General features: G+C 42.9%; 1 protein-coding gene across 3 annotated transcripts in view; it reads right to left on the reverse strand.

Annotated features, from left to right (window-relative positions):
- Nucleotides 1-18,484, reverse strand: part of Sptbn1 (spectrin beta, non-erythrocytic 1) — a 198,349-nt gene that overhangs the window by 22,059 nt on the left and 157,806 nt on the right. For all 3 annotated transcript variants that reach the window (XM_046423981.2, XM_058573111.1, XM_046423990.2), the window contains 11 exons: nucleotides 17,244-18,114; nucleotides 17,007-17,144; nucleotides 15,439-16,195; nucleotides 14,418-14,620; nucleotides 9,519-9,609; nucleotides 4,663-4,809; nucleotides 3,576-3,839; nucleotides 2,153-2,377; nucleotides 1,635-1,724; nucleotides 1,184-1,465; nucleotides 377-507 (listed from right to left, as the gene is read on the reverse strand). In XM_046423981.2, the coding sequence (XP_046279937.1) occupies nucleotides 377-507; nucleotides 1,184-1,465; nucleotides 1,635-1,724; nucleotides 2,153-2,377; nucleotides 3,576-3,839; nucleotides 4,663-4,809; nucleotides 9,519-9,609; nucleotides 14,418-14,620; nucleotides 15,439-16,195; nucleotides 17,007-17,144; nucleotides 17,244-18,114 (3,199 nt within the window). The remainder of the gene's footprint in view (nucleotides 1-376; nucleotides 508-1,183; nucleotides 1,466-1,634; nucleotides 1,725-2,152; nucleotides 2,378-3,575; nucleotides 3,840-4,662; nucleotides 4,810-9,518; nucleotides 9,610-14,417; nucleotides 14,621-15,438; nucleotides 16,196-17,006; nucleotides 17,145-17,243; nucleotides 18,115-18,484) is intronic.

Consider the following 18,484-nt stretch of genomic DNA (forward strand, 5'->3'; position numbering starts at 1 on the left):
TGTATTCTCGTTTACCATTCCCCTTAAAACTAATAGTTGCTCTCCTAAACTAGATAATTTTTTAAATTCTAGGGTAAATGATCTGATTACTATGTCGGTGCAAGTCGACTTGTGCTTTTTTGACTCACAAGATCAATAATCTTTCAATGGGGTCTTGGCTAACCGAAGATATTTAACCAAAAAGGTAATGTTTGAATATAACAGTTCACTTTTCCCACTTACCTCCAATTATAGGGTCTCTTTTAGAAATGTTTCCCTCAGATCTACTTTACCACTGACTTAAGGTGAATATTGCCATTTTCTTTTTGAGTTGGGTAGTAAGGGACCTAAGCCAAAGAATCTACACCACATCTCATCCTTACAACGTGGCACTCACCTTTCAGGGTGGCTGTCGGCCACTAGGGCCCGACTGGTCTTGGAGAGCTGGTGTACTGTCTCTGCATAGTCCTCCACAGCTTGTTCCAAGATTTGATGTTTCTTCAACATGGAGACAGCACTCTGCTCATCCTGCAAAGAGAGGGTCTGTCAAAACCATAGCCATTCCTTCTGGCCTGTTAACAGTTTGTGAGGAATGACAGATTAACTGCACAGTGGGGCAAAAGAACTGTCAGAAAGAAAAACACCAGAAACGTGATGGACTGTGAATAAACAGCTTCTGAACACATTCTGAGAGCATCAATATGACCAAAGGAGGTCTCTGCCAATGGTGAAGTGGAGATGCAGAGGGACTAAGACCCCTGTGAGGTATGGAGAGTAGTCTGGTAGGCCAAGTGCATTTTGGGTAGTTGAAATTCTACAGATTATCAGGAATGTTAATGACAATATTTCTGGAATACTAAAATACTTTGAGAAGGTCTCAAAGTCATGTTGTATGTTGTAAGGTTATAGGAAACCCTATATAGGACTCTAACAAATTCGTATATTTAAAAAAAAAAAAAAGGTGACAGGACAAATCTTAATGGCATACCAGGATTTCAGGCAAGAAAATGTTGTGTCAAGGGGAAACAAGCCTGATTTTAGATACCTTTGTGAACCATGATGCCCCCTTTACATTCCAAGATAGCAGGTAAAATGTTTCACAAAGACACAGCCACCAGCAAAAAGGAAGGTCAGGGTCTGAGTTGGAGGCTCTTCTGGGGCTGCTTCCTGCTTCCTCTCATGGAACGCGGGGATGCTCGCTCACCTTGGCCTTTTCCTCAGACATCATGTACAGCTCCTGCTCGCTCATCCATGCCTCAGCCTCAGCTGCATCAAAGTAATACTGCTGTGCCTTGTGCGCTTCCTCCAGCCGCCTGTGGCGTTTCTCTGTCTCCTCAATAAGTTGGCCCCATAGCTGCTTTAGGTCAGCGAGCCTCTGTCTGATGGCCTCAGCATTGAGGCTGCTGCTGTCGGTGACTATGTTTTGGCTCCTCTCAAAGATGTCATCGATTCGAGGCTGGTGCCCCTGGATTTCTTTCTGGAGGGTCTGTGTGGGAAGAGGAAACACACACAGAGCCTTGATAAATGGCCACAGGCTGGTGTTTATGTCATCTCAGAGTCAAGGCAGAATCGTAAGCCTTGAAAGCTCTCTTGCTTTTTCTGTGTTTGGGAGTGACTATTTCTCAGACTGCACTAGCCCGAGCAGAGATGCTTACCTGATTTTTCTTTATTAACAGCTGCACAGTCTGGAGGTTGTGGCCATGATCTGTGGAAGTCGCCAAAGGCATCCTCTCGCCAACCCACAACTGGAGAGAAATTTTAAGTGGTTAGGACCATGCAGAGGAACATGTATATGACACAAGGGTAGCAAGGATGGCAGAGGCCAGCTCCCTTCAAAGGGGCCTGCCAAGGGACACACACCCTTCTTGGACATGTGGTGAGAATTAAGTCTTCCAAACTTCACTTCACCCTCAATGTAAGAGTAATTGTGAGTCTCCCCTGGTTATTTTTAAAAGCACTGTTCTAAGAGGAATTAAAATCTTGGAGTATCTTTAGAAAATCAAGGAGAATACCTTGTGTAGGAGAGAAAGAATCCCTAGAACATACACAGCGTGGGCTGCAAGAGCTCACAGATGTGGCCCAAGGTAAGCACCAAAGAGGAGTGAGAAGATGGGCTTTGGGACAAACAAGGCTGTTTGTGGAGAAGCCTCTAGTGCAGCGAGGGTCTACTCACGATCTCATCTTCCACATCCCGGTTGAACTGATGGATCTCTTTGGAGGCCAGCAGGTTATGCTTCCTTTCATTCAAGGGTTCCAGCAGCTCCATAAACTTGGTCTGTACAGTGAGACGCTTGCTGTCCACCTCATCGGTGCTTTTCCCCTCCTGACTCAGTGCCTGGGCTTGGCTCTGGAGCTCCTCAATCTCCTTCTTCCGCACCTCCATCTGATTTTCCAGCATCTGAGTGTTTAAGACAGAGAGGCCTTCACATCAGAGCCAGGAGAAACACAGCTGGTCCTCCTATGAAATGTTTGTTTGGGGCACTGGTCCAAGTGGAATATTGAAAAATATAAACTTACATAGTGGAAAACCTAAGAAATGGTTCATATATCGATTAAATGACCAACTCATACTCCAACTTCTCAGATAATGTTCAGAATATCCCTTCCTAGGACTTTAAAGCTTATAGTAATGTTTAAATTTATTTAGGAATTTGGGGAAGGAAAGACAGGGGAGATGAAATTAATTATGGAAAAGGATAGTTTCACCATCAGAAAGGACCAAATGTCTTGAGGTTCCAGTTTACGTAAATGGAAAGATAATATTATCTTCCTTCATTTATCTAATCAGAAAACCGACACATACTAATTGTTGACTTAAACAGACTGAAATCCCTGGCCCCCAAAGCCTCCAGAGGCCAAGGAGATAAATAGCTATGACTAAAAGCCACCTTTGGAAAAAAAAATCCCTTTATGCAGTTATCGAAGGGTCAATTAATCAACCACTTAGCAAAAGGCTGAATACTACTCTGGATGAAGAAGCCAGCCTCAGTAGTTGGCCACAATTATCTTGTGACTGTTCATTTATCTATTTTAAATGAAACTGCTGGGCCCAGAACTCATACATGCTATAAAGCCAGTCAGAGAAGCCAGTGGAAGATCTTGCCACTAACTGCTTTCTCAACCTCAATGCAACTTTTTCCCGTTAATTTAAGGTAAATTCATTTGTCCTCAGAGCCTTCTACTGTAATGTAAAAAACTTGAGATTTGTTTTATTACCTATAAAGTACCTTGAACAAAAACTGTCATATATTCAGATATTATCCAGCAAAGAATGAAAATATGGTTATTTTCATTCACATAATATTCAGAATGAACTGAATATTTGCTCAACTATTAAATGTAGATAACATCAATCAAATAAGAAGATTTTTAAAAGAGTGTTCCCATGTATAGACACCTAGCACTTCTACCAACACTGTGTCATTTCTATTGATTCTGGAAACTCCCCAGAATGCTATTAGAGCAAGCACTGCTGGTATAAAAATCCCTTCAACCTAGTAGCAGAAGGCTGAAAACAGGGAGGGCAAGTAAGAATGATAAGAACAAGACTATAAAACAGTTGCAGGCCTAGGTATGTGGCTTCCTTATCCACTTGCCTGTTGTTTTTTCAGCAGGATATTGACGCTGGTAAGGTCTTTGCCATAGTCATCAGATTGAATCTGACTCTCCAGGCCGTGAAGCCATTTATCTAGATCTGCACAACTCTGGGTGAAAAGTTCAGCCTTGTTTGCATCAAAGAGCCGCTGGGCCTTGGTCTGAGTGGTGGATTCAAGGACTTCCCACATTTTATGTAAACCAGTGAGTTTCTCCTTCACCACAGCTTCAGTCTCAGGCTTTTCTGATATGAGCTGCATTCCTTCCTGGAAAACACAAACCAGCATGGTTATAAATAAATATAGTTAGCTAGAGAGTAAATGTCACTGTGAAAAACAAACCAAAGAGACACGTGATCCTTGATCTACCCATTCATTCAACACTCATACACACACTCATCCTGTCTTTCCACATGAAATTACTGCTCAATAAAATCAACTATGGCTTCTTCCACATACCACATAGGTTTTGTGGGAGCTGAGCAACATGTAGTGCATGCTGAAATAATTTCAACTGTGCCGATAAGACATTTAATGTTAATAACTTAAGACTCAATCCTCTCTACTCCATGCTCAAAATACCACACACATTATTTTAACCCTAAAAAGAGAATGACACAGTATAAAAGTTTGAAGGGAGAGAAAGGAAGATGGGAAACTCACACTGCTCAGTTAAGATACACGGAATCTCCCTATGCAGAAAATATCCACTGTGGCAATTAACACAGTGCCTGATTTTTAGTAGTTACAGAAGCAAAATAGGGAAAATTCCATGCAACTGGTCACAGTACAAAACAACAAAATGATCAAGACAATGGGTACTGCACAGGGGTTCAGTTCATCATCAGCAGCAGATGAGATGCACAATAGAGATCAAATGCCTAGTATTTGCTAGAGGAGAAATCAAGCATTTTGTACCACCTGGCTGTTTTCCCCCCTCAAGTGTAAGAGGGACTGCCACATGCTGCATAACTTGTAAATGATCAGTTAGAACTCAAATATGCTGGAAAAGGTTCTAAATGAAATGGAGTGTGCTTCCTCCCAATTATTCTTCTCACCACAGCCACAATGTGGAAATGGCTTAACTTACCTTCTCAATCTTGTCAAGCCATTCTTTGTTGGATGCAAGTTCTGCCATGAAGGCTTGATGTTTTAGCCATTTACTGTGCAGATTCCTGGCTTCATCATAGGACATGTCCTGGGCTGTAAGCATCTTTTCATTGATCCAGAGGGACAGCTAGGGAAAACATCAAGAAGGTTTCAGAGACCGTAATCATAGGCATCAGCCTTCTTTGCTGCCTGGAGAGGGTTGTGTTTCTGGCATAGTGTGCATATTGCATTTTTCCATGTCAACAGCCAATCAAATATTCAACATCACACCTCCTATCTGTCATGACAGGCATCATTATCAGGCATTTGTACCTGTTCTAAACTGTCCATCTAACATTAAATCCAGAAGTATAAAACCCCTGAGCTGGCTTTCAAATTGTCTGGCAACAAGCTTTCCCCCAAAGGCTTGGGTTTACAATTCTGCTCTAACCACTCTGAATCACAGCCTTTTTTCTCTTCTGAATACCTGTATCAGCTATACCATGTTCGTCATGATTGACTGTCTTTTATTTCATTTGGCCATCTCATTCTTTCAGTTCTTTCTATGAGAACTAAAAACAAAACACTAGCCTACTATTTACCCACCCACCCTGCTTCATCAGTGCATGTGTGGAAATGCCAAAAAACATGAGGGACTTGCTCACTGTAGGGCTAAGGTAATAGTGATGCCCCGTTTCCTTCATATCTGAGTCACCTTCACCTCTTCTATAGCCTTTAGTTCACTAAAGAACTTTTATTCAGACAAAGAACACTCCAAAGGACTTGATTCTGAGAACCAGCATGTCAACTTGGAATAGAGCCTTTGAAATCCATGCAAAGCCGTCAGCCACTAGCAAACTGAAGGGCATTCTTAGGAGGTTTAAAGATACCAGGCTCCAATTCACATCTCCTGCTGCCGATTCAGTCCCTGCTCCTTATTGCCTGCTGACAAATGACCAGGACAGAGCCCTGACTTCTACCCCATTCAGAGCCTCAGTTTAGGGAATACTCTCCCTATTTTGTTTTTATCAGGCAGGAGATCACAAAGAAACATGGAGTCACTCAGATAAGCAGTAGGTGTCTTCAGAACCATGTCCCTTCTCCTGGGAGACTGTGAGAAGCCCACTTTTACGCCAGTAACTATTACATTGTTTATACATGAACATCTTCATTTACCTCCCAAGGTCTAGAAATGATGCATAAAACCAACAGAAACCCTTATGGAATCAACATGCTCAAGGCCACTTGTTCTCAGTCTGGCCACTGCTGGGAAAGACTTCCCCATAAATTCACTGCAATACCAGAAGGTCTATTCTTTAGAAATGTCATGGAGGGCAAGGCTGGCCATAGGGAACCCTCCTGGCCAGTGACAGTGGGTAAACTCAGGCACTGGCCCTACCTTTCTCAGGCTATTCACCTTGAAGGAGAACTGCAGGGGGCAAGGTTCAAAGTAAAAGGAAGCAAGACCTCTGATGTCATTCTATTGAAGGAAAAACTAGTAAACCTCACAAAGTCCTCTGTAATCAGATCATCGATCTGTCACACAACAAAGACACTAAATTTCTCACTTTAATTACCTGTTTGCCAGTTATGTTAGTGGCTAAAATCTGAAATACCATGGTCATTCAATCTAAGATGGAAAAAGGATAAAAGGAATAACACAGAGAGACTTCACATAATAGAAGGCATTTATTTATTCAAAGTGCTAAGAACATTCACATATTTTCGCTATTCACAACCACCTACCCAAGAGAGATTAAGAGAGGGAGGGAGGGAGAGCGAGCGCGTGCGCACTACATAAAACCAGAGGCTTATAAACAAATCTGCTCTTTGCTGAACACATCATCCTACAGATAAAACATCATGCGATACAGCACAATGCAATGGGTCTATGGAACTTGCCAGTTCATCAGCCCTTCATCAGCCCTCAGGATCCAGAGCCACAGTCAGTATTTGTGGACATTTACAAAGGTCATTTAAGAATATACTCATTCTCTGCAGGGGAAAAAAGCAAAACAAAACTGTGCAGATTGGAAAAAGATATAAGAAAAATGCATTAATCATTGATTTAAGCCAAAAATAAAGCATTGCACTCACATCTCTGTGCCAGACACATCTAGGTATGCTCTCCTCCCCCAAAATCATCAGTTTCAGAAAATAGGAGGTGCTCATGGTGTGAGAGAATAAAATAAGAAAGCAATAACCTTGTAAATCAGTCATCCATTTTTTTTTTTTAGGACATCTCACTAAAATAACACTACAAAATTAAGTTGCTCTTTGCATCCCCATCTGTAAATGGGAACAAAGGCATGGGTCCCTACTCATTCTCACTGCAGCACAAATGCAACAGCTGCCCCTATTCAGACGGTGTTCATGGGGGGGCAACAAGTACAGATCTCACAATCCATGCCTCTTCCAGCCAAGGCACCCAGGAGGAAGAGTCAAACCTCTGAATTCCCAGGATCTCAAACAACACCAACAGCCAGGAATGTCATTAAAATCTGACCTCTGGGTGCTATGTCAAATAACTTATGTCAGCATAATAGGTAGGTTTTCAAATGTAGGGCCTATCTATACAAACTCCACTCTCAGAGATTCCGGCTCAAAAAGGACATGTTTTATTGAGGATGAATGATGGAAAGTTTAGTTGGAGTAACATATATCACCGCTTTGATATTTCTCTACCAAGGGTTTTGAAGTTCCCAAAGCTGAGCCTGCAACTACCTCATCCAACTGACTTCCTCCACTGAAGGGCCAACTGGTGCTTAGTGCAGCATAACATGCACTTTTCACAGCTCACTTCAGACTTTATATGCTGGCACAGGACACCCCACATTACCAGCAGATATCAGGGTTGTATTGAATTTTAAGGAGGCTCATGAAGAGACGGGCAGACCACAGGAGATCTGTAAATTAGCTCCCAGACACAAAAAAGCACAGCCCAAACTTTCTGGCATACTTTGGGAAGAAGCCAGGCAGGACTCAGTGCCCCCAGGCACACCCCATAGTTATCATCACTGGAATTCTGCAGAGGAGAGTGTTAAGGAGTGAACTTTTGTAACCAAAGATCCTAACTGACACCAAGTAGAAACAATACTGACCATTTCACATGATTGCACTGGGAAGAATTATCAATTTATCTGCTAACTTTTCCCACATATTTCTATTTATGAATCTGTAACCTATGTGGGTGGGAAATGGAAGACTGGAAATTTCAAATACAAACAGGTTTCATCTACTCATTCTTGGGTATTACCTTCAGCCTGGGTTTTAGCACAGTTAGGTGAATGAATTTCATCTTACTAACTTGCATTTCAAAGCAGAAACAAGGATCCCACTGATCTCTCCTCCTCCAAAGGAACATGGCCTCTAAGTGGCAGCTCGTAGGTTAAAATGCATCACTGATGGTGCTTCAAGAGAAAAATCAGGGTGATACAGGGAATGGCAATCTGTGGAGGGCACTGCTCAGCCAGTCTGCAAAGTGCCCTGTCCCTCTGTCTCCCTCCATGTGAAGGGCTCACTGGAGCTCACTGAGCACACCAGGCATGCTCCATAGCTCACCTCTGATTCCACTGCTCTCCTCTAGGCCAACGTGGGACATAAGTGTTTCCTTAAGTGAGCATGCTATTCACATGCACTATTCGTGCTCACATGGCATTGAGAAGAACTCCTGTCTTGAGCCTACCTACTCCAGTTAAATCCCCCAGAAATGTGGTGGATAAGCTGACAGATCCTAAGCTACATAGTTTAGGAACTTTCCTTCTTAAGGTTTAGCAGTTATAGCATATTACAATTAGAACTTCAATGGACATAAAGGATGACTTCTATCTCAAAAGATCTAACATAGCCATCATTAGAGCTGTATTTCTTTCAGCACACAAACACACATTTGCATGCAAAGTATTGTGAGCTATATTCTCAGCACATGTCCTGATCTTGCTCCCACCCCTTTATCCTCAAGGTCTTTTCATGTCGATGTTCCTTATGCTAAATACCCTTAAAGGGTATTTAGTCTAGTAAACCAGAGAGAATTGTTTACTGTTGTTCTTTAGCTGACAGATAAGCATGATGTGCTCATGAGCTCACACCTGTGGAGTCAGCTAGATGCTTTTCTCCAACCAGCCTGCAGAGAGACTACATTTTTCTGGCCAACTTTAGTTTTCAAAGTTTGTTTAGGCATGTATCATGGGAGCATAAAATAGTAGGAGAATCATCAGAGTAATATCACATGTTAAAACTTGGTGATGGAAATCAGGATTACTCCTCTTGGTATGTTAGACACATATCTAAGGAGTCTAAAAGATGAATAGATTTCCAGTAAGAAATCTAATTTGTAGCTTTTAAATCTTTGCTTTTTACTTGGAAGACAACTTTAGTTCCCATCAGTTTTTTCCTCCATACCATTTAAATGTACACCTTGCTTTAAAGAGTTAACACCTACACAAAATGATGAAATGCTTTCAGGTTACGTCACTGTCCAATAAAACCTTCAACAATGATGGTTAAGACTCCATGTCTATGTGGTCTGATATAGTAGCCACTGATCACATTTGACAACTAAGCACTTGAATTATAGCTGATGGAAGTATGTTCTTAATTTTGACTAAAAGAGCCACATATGACTGGTGGCTACTGTAATGGGCAAAGTAGTCCTATAATATTCTAGATTACAGAAATCTAGTTCCTCTACACATCATCCTACAGATAGTTTATAGTTTGGAAACTAGAGTGCCATATCTTTCCACCTACAAATCAAACGGGTGATAGGAATTTCTAGCCTCATTCATCAAGGAGATTTTGATTAAACGTTGGTTGGCTATTGAACACCTGGAAAGGAGAGACTAAAAATCAACATACCTCTTGACAATCTTGCAGGAATTTCTGAAGATCCCTGTTGTCCTTTAATCTCATCAGGAGTTCACTGGCTGCCTCACGATTCTTCCTATGTCTGTTAAAATAATAACAAAAATAATCTTTTAAAAAGAAATACAGAATCTATAAGCCAGTTTCTTTCCAGGGTTTCTATATATGCTGAAAAGAGTTTGTTTACGGTTCTCAAGTATGTGGAGGCAAGATGAAAAGAGAGTTTAGCATTCTTCCAAAGAGTAAGTCATGGTGTAAGAGAGACCAACATCTCTCCAAGCTATACCAAAGGCCAACGATCTGCATTAATTTGGTGCTTTCTAATCCACTACTAGGGAAAAAAAAATTTGAGCATGCAATGTGCACAAGTTCCCATTACAGTCACTGTGGGAGAATCTGAAACTCATCTTCAAGAAACTCCTGCCTGGATGACACAAACAAGGTTAAGAAAATATATATAATCATGAAATTGGCTTGTAACAAATGTTTCCTGACAGATTTCCATTTTGAGAAAACTTTTAACAAAAATAATAATAATTTAAAAAAACAGGAATTAAATTTTTTCAGACCTGTGAGATTATATAATTCCTCAACCCCACTTTTAATAGATTAGGGTAACTATGGTTTAAAGAAGTTAAAGCACAAAACCTTTTGACAAAAGACCTGTAAGATGTGGAGGCTGCTAAACTCAATGAACAATAAGGGAAAGGAGATGCTTTCTCCCCAGTCTGAATACTACACTTGCTGGCAAATTCCTTTAAGCACAAGTGGCATAGATCCCCCAAACTGTGAAGAACAGCAACAAGAATGCAGGCGCAAAGACTGAGACCCTAAGGGCGGGGGGCAGCTGTCTGACCCCGAGGATCAAGAAGCACCGCCACCAAAATGCTCGCCTGGCATTCCCACGTAACCTGCCCAAGAGTGCCAGTTTACATGCAGGGTATTGACGGGGGGAAAAAAGGAATAGTACAAACAGGGAGGGACATTTGGCTTTTCATTCTGATTGTCAAATCAGTTGCTTGCTGCATGTGTCTGGCGGGTAAGGACCATCCCCATCCCAATAGCCCCTAAGGCAGGAGCAAGGAAGAGCCCCTCAGGGAACACATCCTGCTGACTTTGAAGATGTCTTCCCAGGAGAAGAAAATATAGTAGTGCCAAGTGTCATACAGGCCTTTGGCAAGTGCTGATGAAACAAATAACAGTAGTGGCACCGCAGTCATCAACTGCTGGGTGAACCAGAAGAAAAAGTCTCCTGCTATGTGTTCTGCAGTTGCTAGCGGCTGCAGAACTGCAGGAGTATTATAAATGGTCATGTATATGTTAGATACACACACACAAAAATCCCTTTTGTGTAAGTTGAAAGGGGTACCATAGCTTTAGGAAAGGTAATCTTAACATGCCCATGCCCTTTATAGAAAATGCAAGCATGGAAAAATACTTATTATAATAATGCTAACTGAAAAGAACATGTACATACCATATGCTGTAAAACTCCAAGGCATAGATTAAGGGTAGTAGTTCCCCCTCAAAATTTTAGACACTTGTTGGATTTTTTAAATTTACTGCCTCTCTGGGGGAGTTTAAGCAAATAAAGCAAATCTTCAGAAGGGAGGTAATCTGTGTTGGAGCTAGTGACCAAATGCAGGAGTCCCACTTTTGATTTTTAAGTCAAAGGCCTTGAATAAGAGATTCCATTTCCTTTGGCATGACAACTCACATAAGTACTACAGTGGCAAGGAAGACTCACAAAACACTGGCATTCCCATAGGACACGAACCCTTGACACTCGTGGAAATAATGGAAACAAAAACAACTTCAGACTCTGTTTAAAACATTCCTTAAGGGAGAAATACAACTAGACAGAATCTGAATATATTTCTCAGATATACATTCAAGTCTCACACATGCTCAGCAGATTTCTCTGCTCAGGAATTTTTCTCTTATAAGACCAGGACTATAGGGGCTGGGATTATGGCTCAGTGGTAGAGTGCTGCCTTACATGTATGAGACACTAGGTTTGATCCTCAGCACCACATAAAATGAATAAATAAAATAAAGGTATTGTTCTCCACCTATAACTAAAAAAGAATTAAAAACAAAACAACTACAACAAAAAACCCCAGCAAACAGACTATTAAAAAGGTGAAAAGGAGGCTGGTAACTTAAAGAGTCCAAATGACACTAATCCAGCGTCAGGTGTGCTGATGGCCTTTGCATGGTGTGTTCTGAGAGGTCAAACAGCAATGAAGGCAGCTGAGGCTGTTGCTGTGGCTATCTCGGAGTAACACTGGAAAGAAGTGAGTGTGGCTGAACAAGTTCCCAGCAGCAAATGATGGCCCTCATGGGAAGGAAGACCTAGAAATCCTCTCAAAGTTGGGTCATGGATTCCATTACCAGGAGGATCCAAGAAGGACCTTCTAAAACATGGCTGTAGTTTCCATAGTCCTAAGAGTGCTCTCAGAGCAAGGTTCTCTGGCTTTATTTCCATTTCTCACTTCCTGCCCACATAACAAGACTTAGAGCTCCCTTATGACATGAAGCACAAAGCAGATGCTGTGTATAACTCAGCTTTCTCTGAAGAGTAAAGAATCTCAGATGCCAGAGTCAAATAGTTTGGTAATTGTGGGCATTTTTTCCCTTTTAAGATAAGACTGTGCTTTATGAAGCTGGATATAAGTCTTGGCTCTACTAGGACTGTACTGTGGCTGAAATTTTCCATTTAGCTAAGAGGATCCTTTTTCAGTTTACAGGCAGGCTGTTGGGGAGCAGGATGGTTTCCACCCAGTCTTAGACACTCTGAAGACCACGTGTGCCCCACCCACGTATGTTAGGGCCAGTCTTTGTTGTGGTACTTTGCTCAACAAACTAACTCTATAACTGCTGGGATTTCCTGAATATGAACACATTATAATCACTTTATACCTATAAGAACAACTTTACTACAGCATCAGACTGTTTCTGGATAAGAGAATTAGCTCTAAGGTCATTTAGGATATTTAGTTGGACTATGCACCTACAACACCTGGAACTCACATCTTTGTATTTTTTTTGTAATAGACAAAAATCCTCTAAGGTTAGTTCGAATCTTGAGGCCTCTGTGGATATTAAAATGAAAACTAGAATTCAGTTCAGGTAAGAAATTATAGTTATAGAGGGAAAATCAATGGAAAGCCCCTCTACTTGCATCTTTCTCATGTTTATCGATAATACAGGATCCTCTTTCCTTTTTTTTTTTTTTTAAATTGAGAAGTCCTAAGGAAGTTCTGGAACTCCAGGAGCCTAGGCTCTCAGTCAAGGGCAAAAGTAAGGGTAAGCCACAAGGGAAGACTGCTAATGCTCTCTTGAACCCAGGAGCCACAGGTCTTGACAGCCCCACCTGTTCCCAATATGCCCGTGCAGCTGCAGCACTGGGGGACACATAAATAAACCCAGGAAGTAGCACAGCAGTTGCACTTCTGTCTGAATGTATGTGCCTAAGGGCCAGCCCTGGCTTGAGGAAACCAACTGTGTGCATCTATCAGTGAGGAAACAAGAGGTACCACATTTATAAAACAATGACGGAATTAACATTAAGAAAAAGTAAAACTGTCTTTCTCTAGGTTAAGAATAGCTCAATTCTAGCTTCTTACACTCATTTAAGAAGGCTTTGGGGCTGGGTATATAGCTCAGTTAATAGGGTGCTTGCCTCGCATGCACAAGGCCCTGGGTTCAATCCCCAGCACCACAAAACAAACAAACAAACAAAACAAAACAAAACAAAAACAAGAGGAAGGCTTTGGTGGAGGAATTGCTTTATTTATTGTAGCTGTTTTAAAACAAAAAAATACAATTATAATTAATAAAAGTTATGTCTTATTCTATAGTCACTCTTAAAATGTAAGGCTTAGGTTCTCAATTGGTACAGAGACCAGAAATACTAATTCTAGGAGCTCAAAATGTATGGGACTTGCCTTTCTTCCTCACATCTTATTTTAAGATGACATGGCCCAGAGTCCTAGGAGACCCTTTCAGATGTGGTAAGCAAGAGAACACTTTTCCCTCCTGAACTGAACACCAAAGCCACAGAAGTCTTGATGTCAGTCTCAAATAAACCCTTGAATCTGGCCTAAACTGGGACAAGAGGGTTGGCTGGAACACAGGAGAGTGACTAATCCAGATGGGCCAGTCTAGGACTGAACTGGATGGCTTAGAACCAGCCTGTAGTAATACATCCAAATTTTGATTTGGGTAGGGTGAGTTAGGATTAGACAAACAGGGGTCAAATGGAGTAAACTGGCTTTTTAGACAGGGAGGAAATCTTTCAGAAAAGAAAATAATAACGCAAATGAAAAAAGAGCACCCAATCCTAGAGATGTCCTGACCAAAGAGAATGGCCTCTTCTCCCATCATGAAAAAGATCCTATTACACCATTATCCAAACCCATTTTAAGGAACGCGAGATAATGTTCCTCTGTGGCCCTGCCAGATACTCAGCACAAGCAAACCTCACCCTCACTTCCTTTCTCCTGACTGGCATCAGACAAATCTTGCATGGATAAAGGTGACTGTGGCCTATGCTGGGAAAAGTCTGGTTCTCGTCGGGTAACAAGCAGTGTGTCAGCTCTTGAAGAGAATGACTTAACCTGACCATGACTCTACACTATAGCTCTGTCAGACTTTTGGCTGAGATCAGCTTGGCTTCTTAGGCTTATCTTTTGTAGACACCTGTATGTGTTTTAGAAGAACCACATTCAGAGGCAGCCATGTGCTGTATGGGTAGATGAAATTTTGCTAGGTGGCTATATTCTGCCCACTGGGAAACTTATATCCACAGCCCAAAGACTCTTGGCCACTGATCCATAGCTCAGGAGTCCCATGATGTAAGATTCCCTTTAGAATCTCAGAAAACTGTACCTGTCATCAATAGAGTCCACTTTCTCCTGGATGCGATCTGAGTTGATGTTCCCATCGCTCACCAGCCTCCGGCCCGTCTCCACAACAGCATTGATCTTCTCCTCATTGGCATCCATAGTGGTCATGAAGTCCTCTTGTTTTTTAATAGCTGCTTCAGCGCCTTCCAGGGTGGTGGGCATTTCAGTATGAGCCAAAACATACTCCTTATTTTAAAAGAGAAAAAAAAATCATGGCAGGATGACATATTAATGAAAGACCTCTTCTTCCTATGTTCCAAATTTCCATGTACCACATTGCACAGCTCTTGCTTCATTGGACTTAAATGCAATAATCTACCGAGTCAAATAAAATTAAATGTTGGGAGGCAAAAAATCCCAGTGGTATACCATAAGTGACCAAATTCCCTAGGTGGTTCAATGTGATACATTTATTTTCCCCCCAAAGTAAGGAAAGTAACCAAAGCTCCCTGAGCTAGCAATCAGGGTCCTCAACTCATCGAGGCAACTGCAGCATTCTCTTTATTCTCTCTTGGAAGAGAGATCTACAGCCCTGATACTGGTGACCATCCTCAGTACTGTTTTTCATTCTCTAATCGCTGTCTTGTGTCCTTGGGTGAAGTCCTTGATTCTTCTAGATTAAGAAAGAGCGCCCTTCAGTTAAAAAAAAAAATGAAAAATAAAACAAGCCTTACTGAACTCTTTAAATTACACTAACACTTTGCAGAATGCTACCAATTCAATGAGATACTTTGAGGACATACCCTAAGAGATCTCAACTGTACCTGAAATGGAACCATACTTAACAAGGAAAGACAGCGTCCTTCAGAAATCTTAAATCCTGTACTATACACTGGGATGGATTTCAATCTCATAATATTTTCTAGTCAGGGAAAATCTATCTCTAAATTAGCTATCTAATTTCATACAGGTGTGGCTTAAACCAGATGCCCTGCCAAAAGGTTTCAGAGGGCAGCCAGGACCTGCCCTAATAGGACAGAAGCAGAGGCTATGGTGATTGTTACCTGGTTGTTAAGAAAGGCTTCAGCTTGCTTCGTGTCCCTAAGGAACTGCTGATAGGCATGTGACTGAGAAAGGAGATTCTGCCTGTTCTCCCACATTTTGTGGAGCTCATTCCATCCAGTGTCCAAGGCCTGTAGCCGCTGCCGGAGAAACATGTACTGGGCATCCGTCTGACCCTGGGTGACCATCTCACCCATGTCCCTCATCTTCTGGTAGTCCTCTTCGTAGTTGTCAATTTCATTTTTGATGTTTTCATGCTGCGTGAGAAGCTTCTCTGCCTCTGTCAGGGTGTTGGGCATGTCCTCCGAGGCAATGGCCGTCTGCGTCCTGGAGAGCCAGGACTGGAAGTCGTCCAAGTCCCGCAGGAACTGTTGCAGCTTACTAGCCTCTCCCAGGGAGGCCTCTCTGTTCTTCAGGGTGGTCTTCATCTCCTCCCACACATCGCTGATCTCAGCCAGCCGGGACAGGATGGCCTGAGCCTGGTCAGGGTGCTCGGACTCTAGCTTCTCTGCTTCCTTCTGTAGGTCGCTCAGCTTTGCCTCAATGGCCACCAGATCCCGCTCCATGCCAGTCAGCTTGCGCTGCAAGGCCATGACGCCAGCCAGGTCGTTGCCCAGGTCCTGGGTAGACTCAATAACTTTGGTCTTTTCCCGAATCCAGGATTTAGTTTCATTGCACTCAAGGTGGTAGTTCTGGATGCTTAAGGCAGAGAGAAGAGCATCCTTCTTCCTGTCCACTAGTTCTCTGAACTGACTCCACCTGTGAGTACAGGGACATTAGAAAGTAGCATGAAAAAAGGAGACTGAATTGATTGGTGGCTAGATACTGAAATGACCAGTGCTAGATAAGAGTTCCATGTTTTCCCCTTTACTTTCACTTTGACTACCTGCTTTTTGGAAAATCATGGTACTCAGTAAATGGATACCAAATACGATGGAAGTGGTTCTGGGATACAATATTAATCTGCAAAAAGCTTGACACAAAGAGATGTGCAACAAGCTCCAATACTAGCAGTTACAACACATCTGTCCCACAGAGTCCCTTAATTCAGATCTGCTGTACACATTCTAAACATCTCAAAATGTTCCTAAGGGACATTTCCCAAACCCAGAGGCACATGCCAACCTTCAGAACCATGGCCAGCAGTCCACTATAACCTACTCAAACACGTTGAGTCAACAGAAAGACCAGAACAAAGTCTATTCTGACAATCAGGACTTTCATGGCAAATTTCATGAGAATCTTATTCCAGAAATCATTTAATGAGGTACAGACAGCACAAGTACCACTATGCTGCCTTACACCACACTAGGTGCAATCCAAACCCAAGTCCTGACCTCTATGTGGGGAGGGGCAGGTGCCAGGCTGACTTCACTTATCCTCCTGCCTAAAATGATATCACCCCACCCGAGAATCACTTCTTGGATGAGGACATGTCAGATGCCAATGTCATGACATCACTGCTGTGATGGTGATGACCCTGTGCAAGAAGTTCCTGACAGTGAAGCTCAACCAGTGACCTCACCCTCCCTAACTCCAAACACTGGCCCACTGCTGGACGCTTGCTCACCTCGTGTTGAGCTTGTCCTGCTGGGCTTTGATCTCCTTCTCACTGGGGTGGCCACTGTGCATCAGCTGGCGTGCAATCTGGTTCACCACGGCAACCCGGGAGGCCTGGTTGTTCATTTCTGGTTCTAGGCTCTCAAATCTGAAAATGCGATTCAATAGAAAGGTCAACTCCATGACTACTAGAGGTCACAAGGGAGTATGCCAGCACCCCCTGCACCCAGGCAGCGACCCCGCTCACCTGTGTTGGATGACCTCTAGGTCTTCCAGCTTCTCTGGGATCTGCATGTTGTTGAGCCACTGCTCCTTCTCATCAATCCAGAGCTCACAGGCGTCAGCCTCGCTGAACATCTTGTACAGGGCCAGGGTATCTTGCAGTGCCTGCTTCCTCAATCTTGTCAGCTCTGCCACCTCCTTGTACCGCTCCTCAATGCCTGACAGCCTGCCCCTCACATCTGGAGATTCGGCATGCTCCTGTGGGAGGGCACTGGCTTGCTCGTGCAGCGAGTCAATGGTGGGCCTGTAGTTGGTGATCTCTTCTGCCACATCCTTGTGTTTTTTGACCAAAGACTGTGTGGAGTACTCATCATGGCCCACGTCGCTGCTGGAGACAATCTTGAGGATGTCCAGCATCCAGGCATCGATGTCATCAGCATCTGCCTGGAACTGGTGCAGCAGTGAGGCCTCTTCCAGGCGCTTCTTCCGAATGGCTGAGAGCTGTTCCAGGTTGGCCCACTGCTCCCGAATGTAAGTGATCCTTTCACGGATCTTTTCTGATCCAAAATGCTCCTCTGTGATCATGTCTTCACCTTCCTTGATAGCCTGCTCAAAGTGGCCACTACGGCCACTCATCTCATCCTCAAACGCCCGGTGCTTGCTGAGCAGGCGCATAACACTGGTAAGGTCTTTCCCGTAATCGTCAGACGACAGAATCTTCTCCTTTTCTCGTATCCAGCCTTCTTCTTCTGCCATTTCCCAGAAGAACTTCCAGAGGCGACGGGACTCTTCGAGACGGGCCCGACGCTCAGCCGCCAGCTGGCAAAGCTCTTGATAGCAGAATTCCATGTGGGCCACACGGTCTCGGATCACCTGGGGGTCACAGGGCTTGTAGCCTGTTTCACACCAAGGAAGGAATATGGGTGTTTGATAGCTTACCCTGGGTTTCTGCTCATTTTCAGGCAGTAAGCTATGCCCCATGTTTTAACTGTTGATTACCAGTTCAATGCTAAGGGCAGGACTGTGTGAGTAAGCAATGGAGCCCCTTCTGGGTGCTTGACTGGAACAAGAGTGTGGACAATGATACACATTGTTCTTTTGACCCAACTGTGGACAAACTGACCATTTATGTACAAGAAAGCATATGAAACAGATGAAAGAAGGCAGTAGCACTTAGTTTTTTCTAGAAACATAAAAGCAGCAAAGGCAAATCTTTCTAAACATCCTTTAAACAGAAAATGTGACCAGGTGTGAAATCAGGCACTA

Source organism: Marmota monax, unplaced genomic scaffold (assembly GCF_021218885.2).
Source record: "Marmota monax isolate L192 unplaced genomic scaffold, Marmota_monax_Labrador192_F-V1.1 WCK01_AAM20220418_F8-fsc00015, whole genome shotgun sequence".
NCBI classification, from domain to species: Eukaryota; Metazoa; Chordata; class Mammalia; order Rodentia; family Sciuridae; genus Marmota; species Marmota monax.